The sequence below is a fragment of the Etheostoma cragini genome, chromosome 22 (genome assembly GCF_013103735.1).
Source record: "Etheostoma cragini isolate CJK2018 chromosome 22, CSU_Ecrag_1.0, whole genome shotgun sequence".
NCBI classification, from domain to species: Eukaryota; Metazoa; Chordata; class Actinopteri; order Perciformes; family Percidae; genus Etheostoma; species Etheostoma cragini.
Window position 1 is genome coordinate 10533648 of NC_048428.1, and position 8136 is coordinate 10541783.

Here is an 8136-nt window from a genome sequence, read left to right on the forward strand (position 1 = left end):
TCTTGGACAGTTCACCTGTCTACCAAAAATGTAAGAATAAGTGTACACAGACTTTTGTTTTCTTGCTACAGTGGGTTCATACTTAAGTATGATAAATTCAAGCTTTGAGGAAACTGGTCACATTTATTACAGGGCTTGCGGCAATAATACAGAATGATACAAAATAGAATTTTGCTGAAATCATGTTTGAGTTTTAAATTTATTTTTCACGCTTAATTTTAGAACATAAAACATTTATGCAATGCGTTTGAAATTATGTAATTAAGTATTGTTGATCTAATACTACTAGCCTACTAATAATAATATAATGACAATAATGTGAGCATTGGGCAGAGCAGCTAGCTAGTTTACTTTATGTATTATATTTAGGGGAAAGGTTGGCGCTGGACCAGTCACTTTTTAGAGTTCCCGGGGAATATGAGGACCTGAAAGCAGAGATAGGCAGGCAGGAGAATGTCAAATATATATGGGGATTTATCAACAAAAGCATCAAAACCAATGCACGGGTCAAAAGTGTAACAAAGCAAACAACAAGGACAAAACAAAGTCCAAAAAGCCAAAATTCAAAAGGGTAAGAAGAAAAAAACACAGAAAACACCAAACACACACAAAACACTACAATGATCTGACAACGACCAAGGGACAAGGGGAACACCAAGACTAAATAGAGAGGGTAACGAGATAACAAGAGGCAGGTGACACAAGGGCCGGGAAACAGGTGGAAGACATCAGGAAATCACAAGAGCGGGAAAACACAGGAAGTAATACTAAAGACAAGACGCCCCAGAAAACTAGACTATCAAAATAAAACAGGAATCAGAACAAACAGACGCTCACAAGAGACCACAAGACAGAAACCACATTTAGACAAGACAAGAGCAACCAAGGACTAAAACATGTATAAGACCAAAAAAATAACACAATCACATGGACGAACTGTAGAACAAAATAGCAAACCATAACATCCTTTTGCAATGCAGGAACTATTGCACAGATTACTGTCCAGGCTGTCAGGAGTGCAAGGATAATCACAAAGAAAAACTGGAAAATAAAGAACGCAGGTACTGTCATAAGTCGACCCTGTTGTTTTTAAATTAAAGAGGTGGCTTGCCGACATTACCTTAGCTACCGTGCACATCTGCTAAACGTTTTTATTACTGGAGTCCAAGCGCTAACGTAACACCATATTTTAATTAGTTAGCTAGCTAGCTAACGCATGACATTGGTAATTTTAGCAGCCTAATTTTACCGTTATTTCTTACCGTTGGGACTTCAAGTTGTCAAACACAGGTTTAACAAATCATATTAATTATATCCACCAATTAGGACTTCAGTAAAGTTAGTGAGACTATAACCTTCTGGCTATCTGGCGTGGCTTATTTAGCTAGCGTATGTCAATGGAAACTAGCCATTTATGGTAACTTTTCCTGAAATGGTGAGTCAAAACGTTTTCTTAGAGTTCAGCCAGGTGTTACAGCTGAAAGACGAAAAGTGACAGGGAAAATCTTGCGTTAGTCGTAATATTGGCCTATATTTTCTGTCAATACTGTCTGATGAAAAGCAGTTAGTGTTGAACTGTAGGCTAATCGGTAACGGTGAGATATGTCTGGTGCTGAATTTAATAAAGAGGGAATTTCCGAATAGCAAATGTTCGTGACAGTCAAGACGTTTATTAAAGTTGAATAGACATGTGAGGGGCAAACTGACGAGGACAATTTTATGGCAAGATAGAGCTAGCTAGCTAGCGCTCATATTACTGTAGCTAGCGTTATGTATCAGGACGCAGGCAGTAGCTATCACATATGTACAGTCTGTACATTAACCTTAATGATTATTGAAGATTACAAATGCCCTTCTATAATTTAGTTGGTGGTAATGTATCTCACAGTGAAACTATCATTATTTATCAGAAATTATGGCTTCTAAAAGCTTTTACTTTGATATTTTGATCAGAGTGCAGGATGTGGACTTTATCGAGACACTTTAATGGTCCAGAAATGCGGTGCCTACATTCCAGGGGAACTCCGGAGGATCTGTGTCCAGAGGATCTGTGTCCAGCCCCTCTCAGGGTGATTGATAGGATGAATTGTTTTTGCTTTCCATTAATTTGAGCCTTCTCCCTGACTGTCTCTATCACCATCACTTAGCTCTATTCTCTTCCGTTCTCCAGTCTATCTTCTCCCCTCTTCCTCACCTTTCTTCTCCACCTCGCCTCTTTTTTCTTCAATCTTACTTTCTTTTACCACCTACTGTCCTCTCTCATTCCTATACTTCTTTTTCAATCTTTGTCTTCTTTCCAATGTTTGTATGGCTGATTGGCCAGTTGGATTTGCATGTATTTTATGTGTGACATTTTAAAACGTATACCTTTTTAACTGCAAATAAACTGACATCTGTTACACTGCAAATGACTTGATGCACAAATTAACATGGATCCAAGTTGTATTTTAAATAGAGATTTCTATGATGTGGTTAAAAAAAAAATGGCATGCTATTTTATGTAAAAATAAAGTTAGTTTTACTTGCTTTATGAGTTACTGCTTTTACTTTATTGAATGCCTATGCTGCTATGTTGACTTTTTTAAAAGAATGGACCTTGATTTAAGGGACTTTTTGTGTAGTGTTAGGGGGAAATGGATGTAGTTTATAATGTAAATTAACTCAAAGACAAATGTCCAATCATTTGAAATAACATTATCGTGTGGTTTTTAATGTGTGGTGCCTTAGAATTTCTAAGCTCATCCAGAAAAGTGACAGTTGAATGGGATCTACCTGTGAAAATAAATAACTGCTAACTATGTACATATTGCAGGGCAAGGAACAAGCTGGCATCTCCACACACTACTACTGTGCTAAAGTATGCAGACGTCCAATCAACAGCAACATTGTCTACATGCGAGTACAACAATACATCAACTGTACATCATGCTGAGTGGCTGAGCCGGTCAAATAAGGTAAGGACATGGATAGCTAAAGTGACTGCAATGACAGCATTGCTCAATCTTCTGTTATTGTTAATACAGAAAATTACATATTGTGCATTTAAGATGTACCCATGTCTGATATCATATATAGTATGAAACCTGGCAGTTGTAATGCCATCCAATAAATTCATAGTATTGTGCCGGGGTATTGTTTGTGAGATTTTGCAAACCCTAAAAACCCACAAAAAAAATAACATATGTGCTTGCTATGGAGCCTTTGAGAGATTGCTTGACCTATTTTATCTTTTTTGTGTAAGGTTTCTCTGACCTAAAGAAGGGCTTTTTTCTAGGAGTGTTTGCATAATTCGACTTCCATATAGGCCAATCCCTGTGGTTGAAACCCAGTAGGATTTGGTGTACAGTTAAGTGTTTGTGTCGGCAACCAAATGAACCAGAGATGGTCACTTAGACAAAACATTTGCTTATCACACTTTGGAAAAGTAGAACCTCATATCATTCATAAAGGAGCTTCCCTTTTATTGTCAGTAAGATGGGCTCTATCTTTACATCTAAAACAAATTAAGCCTGTACGTCATGTTAAACTGGACGTTTTCTTCTACCCTGTGACTGTGTTTGTCACGATAACTCAATAATAGGAGTTCCTGATGAAACTGTGGTGGATGGATGCTTGTGTTCCTTTTATTTTACTTTTCCCCCAAAGCAGTGAATCACTCTAAAGACCACTCCTGAGTTCCTCCCTGGGGTAGCAATTTGGTCACATCATTTTTCAACACTTCAATTGTAGTGGGAATTTCAACAATGAATTCCCTTTCCACCTTAGACCACTTACAGTACATTGTTTATCCGATCATTTCCTCTCCAGTGTATATTGAATAAAGTACAGTGTTTTACCTTCATTGAGATTCTACTTTATTGTGCTGAGTCAGGATCTGTAATAATCCATGTTATCACCACAGTAATTTCCACTCATAAAACAGACCATAGATTCTTATCTAAGTCTTGTTCAGGTCTCTAGAGGTCTCTCTAGAGACACTACTTGGTGAACTGTTTAGCGCTACAGACATTTCCTCATATTGTTTGTAAGAGATAACAGGTGACACCTATTCTACTGATCCCACAGAAATTATGTGACATCAACTCAGAGCGTTATTTTCTCTATCCGACGGTGGGTAGATAACAGCAGCAAGTCAGCCAGGAAAGCCGCCTTCTGTGAAAATCGCTCCTTTCTCACAAGCGTTTTACTTTAAGTGCCTATATTATGAAAAAATAACTTTTTCTGGGATTTGGTGTGTTATTTCGTTATCTCTGGTACTTCCACACACATAAAAACTTAGAAAAAAACCATCCTTGCTGTTTTGAGTGAGACACGGATTTCTGAATGTATCCTGCCTTCAGTCTTTTAGCTAGCAACACTGTGCAGTATCTAGTTACTCCACAATACCTAGTTACTGCACAGTACCTAGTTACGGCACAATACCTAGTTACTGCGCATGTGCGACTCCCAACAAAGATGGGATTAAAGTGTGATGTCTCAATATGTAGCTAAAACAGAAAGCTCAGCGTACAGGGCGAAAAGAGGAGTTGCAGTAATGTGCAGTACAACAAAAATATGGCTTTTTTGCGGGGGGGAAATGAAACCATTATGCTACCACCTCAAAATAAGATTATGAACCTGAAAATGAGCATATGGGCACTTTGACAAAACAGCCTTCCTCGTGAGATTCATCACTGCTCAACTTTTTTCATTCAAAATCTATGGGCCATCAGTCATCGTTATTTTTTTCTGAGATGAATGATGGCTGTAAATTACCATGCATGACATATTGACAAACCCATTTGCAGTCCTTGTGGAGACAGAGCAGTTTTATACAGAAAAATGCATCGTGGATGGAGAAACCAACAAGCAGAGGAGGGAAACTGAAGAGAAGAAACGGGAGAAAAAGATGTAAAGAAGCATACTTGATGTAATGGCTCAATGGCTGACATTTTAGCTCAGGTACCCGGTTGACTACTTTTTTCTAAACTGACTAGTTTTTCTCAACTATTGGATAGATTATCATGCAATTTTGTACAGACATATTGGTCCCCACAGGGGAAATTGTAATAGCTTTGGGGCTTCTCTGACAGTTTTCTCTGCCACCATCATCATCAAAATGTTAATTTGTCCAATATTTTGGTTTAGGACCAAATGCCTACAGAAACTATTCCCATCTGCCTCAGCTGTACCTGTTAACATCCTAACAAGCTAAACTATGATGGTGAATATTGTATGCATTTTACATGTGCATGCATTCAGCTTAAATACTTTTTTGTCGAAGTACAGCTTCACAAAGCCACTAGTATGGCTGTAATCACTTACGCTGGCTTTATTCTTTACACATGGCAATAATGGGATTCCTGCTGTATTTATGGCGTAGGTTTTGATTCATAGCTCAGCAATGGGTTTCAGCACAACCACAAGATATGGATGTACGCTATCTTACAACATCAAGCAGTATTGTGCTTGAACTATATACCCCACAGTGTTGACATACTTTTATGTACTTTGTGAGTAACAGTGGGAAGACCTGCCTTATAACATTGAATATGATACCATTCCATGCAGCTGCAGTATTTACGCTGGCAGAGTTAGCGTGATCAAGTAATACATGAAAACAAAGATTATTTGTTTGGGGCATTTCAGGCTTTTATTTATATATGACAGCTGAATACATAAAAGAAGAGGGGGAATGACAAGCAGCAAGGGTGGAGAGGATGATAATGGATTAAAAAAAATAATTCTCAGGCAGAAAGACAGATGAATTCAGCACCACGGACAGAGCACCGGAGCGCTGGAGAAATCAGTTAAGTGGATTTGAGCTGCGTACAGTCATGCCTCCTTGAACTACTTGAGCCTATTCTGTAACTACAGTCGCAGCCACTCGTCCTCGTCCTGTGCAGGTGGAGACACGGTTGTTTTTGTTTTCTTTTAGTCGAAAATCACTAAATAAGGACGCGAGACAGCAGCAGGAGAAGTGAGTTACGCTTACAAGCACAAGCCAGCCTGTTAGTCGGCGCGGTCCTTACATCATCTCTTTATTGGAGAGAGAGAGAGAGATAGAGAGAGAGAGGGGGATGAGGAGAGGGAGGGGGTGAGAGTGTGAGAGAGAGTCCGTGCAGCCAGACTCCTCTTTGCCAGTCCTCAACTGCTAAGCGAGTCTGACGGATCGACTGGCGTTACCTCCACCCCGCAGTTTTTCTGAGTGTTTCCTCTCCCGTTCAGCTGTGTCCACACCGGCCGTGAAGATGCACCGGTACCGTCCTGCCCAGGGATTGACGTTGTTGTTGCCGGTCGCTTTGTGGATTTTCAGCCATGCCAACTGTGTGCACGGAGCTTTGCCAACAAACCGTAAGTTGTTATTAATTTTTGGATGTGTCTCCCATGCATCGCGGAACGGGTGAGTCTGGATATGAGCAGACCGAGTCCGTGTCTGGAGCGGAGCAGTAGGCAGGCAGGTGCGCTTACCGGCGGGGCTGCAGGTGTCCCCACGGCGGTGCCAGCTGGGGCTTTCGGGAGATTAAGTGCCAGGCGGCACCGGGAAAAGGGTGAGAAGAGTGGTTCCCTTCTGAGTTTCGACCTGCACGCGTTACTCCTCGGGATCTCTGGTCCATTGATTTTAGCGCCCGTGTGTCAGTTGAGGATTGCTGTGTTTTTTTGCGGTGTCAGTCATTGGGCAGAGAGCGTTTGAGAGACCAACAGTTTCACTAATTGCTAATTCTTTGTTTCTAAAAATGAATGAGTCTCTATCCAATCATTCTATTTGTTTTTAGACCCTTGCACTGGATTTGCCAAAAAAAAAAAAATCCAACACCGATGTTTCGTTGAATCTCCAAATTTCTAGTTATGGAATAGTGGACTTTGTGAAAGCTGAGTCTATTGAACCCATGGCACGTTACACATGTCAAATGTTGAGCCTACTGCTTGTGCAGTCTAATTTGGCTTGTTCATCAAGTTTCAATGCCATTTGAATTTTGATTAGTCTTTCCTCTATTAAGAGGTCTGGGCCTATTTTAACCAACTATCTTTCAGCAAACAGTCACTGGAAAACTTGCAGACAAGTTGAGATGGTAATACAAAGTAATGATCTATTTTTGCCTGAGTAAAGCACATTAAGACTTGGAATACCAAACATGATCTTTTTTAAGCTTACCAAGTAGTAACAACCTGTAATTTTTGTATCGGTAGTTTGTTTACAAATTACCTGAAATAGCATAGCCTTATTTTGATATTCCAATTGATACAATTCAAAGGGATTTACGGCATTTATGCTTTATACTATAGGCTTATTTAGCATATATATTGGTATGGTATTTCCCTTTGGTGTGCCTACGTTTTGAAACGTATCATCTCCCTAATATTTGTAAGCTTTAATGTGATATTGTCGGTCCTGTACATATTCAAATGAGCGGTTTGGTTGTGTATTTTTCTGGAATCATCCACACTCGGTGTCATTCCGATGTTTCTGACGGGGACTGAGCCAGTGTGACTGATTCCCCCCGGAGATCGCCAGGGCTTCCCGGGTCCCGGATGAATGTGTTCGGGGACGCGCCTCATTAATCATCCCGTCCGACAGACAACGGTGCGATGGCAGCGCGAGCCGTTTGCGCGTGCATGCATAGATGCGTGTGTGCTGGCCAGCGAGCCACAGGAGAAAAGAGAGACGTAAAGTAATAGTCGATGGGCAGCGCGTTTTTCTTTCACAAAGCTGTTGCTCATAGGAGCAACCTCCCAGCGAATATGTGTCCCAGTGACAATACTTTATAAAACTTTATTGATCCTTTTATGGAAATCCTCAGTCCTCTTGGTCCCGTCAATTGGCAGGTCTGACTGGGTCAGCATCAGCATCCCCACAGTAGAGATTCAGTGTCTTGTTAAAGAAATCTTCAGCTGCATGGCTTTTACAAGGTTGATTTAAAGACTTGTAATGAATGCAACATAAACCATTTAGACCTGTAGAATGTTTCAAACTAGAATTGCTAGTGACTAATGACTAGTCTATGTAAATTATTTCTAATACATAAATGTATGCTAATTTAGGCTAGGATACAACATTTGCAAGCCCGGTAAGTATTTTGAAGTAATGAAAAAGTCACTGTAAACTTAGGGTTATGTAAATTCTCCTTTTTTAAATACTGAGGTAAAATGTATTTA

The 8136-nt window shown here is 40.0% G+C and overlaps 1 protein-coding gene and 1 long non-coding RNA gene across 3 annotated transcripts in view; one reads left to right on the top strand and one right to left on the bottom strand.

Annotated features, from left to right (window-relative positions):
* Window positions 1-4411: 4411 nt before the first annotated feature.
* LOC117937546 overlaps window positions 4412-8136 on the bottom strand; it is a 10944-nt gene continuing 7219 nt past the window's right edge. The window contains exon 3 of the long non-coding RNA XR_004655177.1: window positions 4412-4558. This is a non-coding gene — a long non-coding RNA (uncharacterized LOC117937546). The remainder of the gene's footprint in view (window positions 4559-8136) is intronic.
* The window catches only part of cntnap2a (contactin associated protein 2a), a 322443-nt gene continuing 320079 nt past the window's right edge, over window positions 5773-8136 (top strand). For both annotated transcript variants that reach the window (XM_034861583.1, XM_034861584.1), the window contains exon 1: window positions 5773-6333. In XM_034861583.1, the coding sequence (XP_034717474.1) occupies window positions 6231-6333 (103 nt within the window). In that variant the 5' untranslated portion in view covers window positions 5773-6230. The remainder of the gene's footprint in view (window positions 6334-8136) is intronic.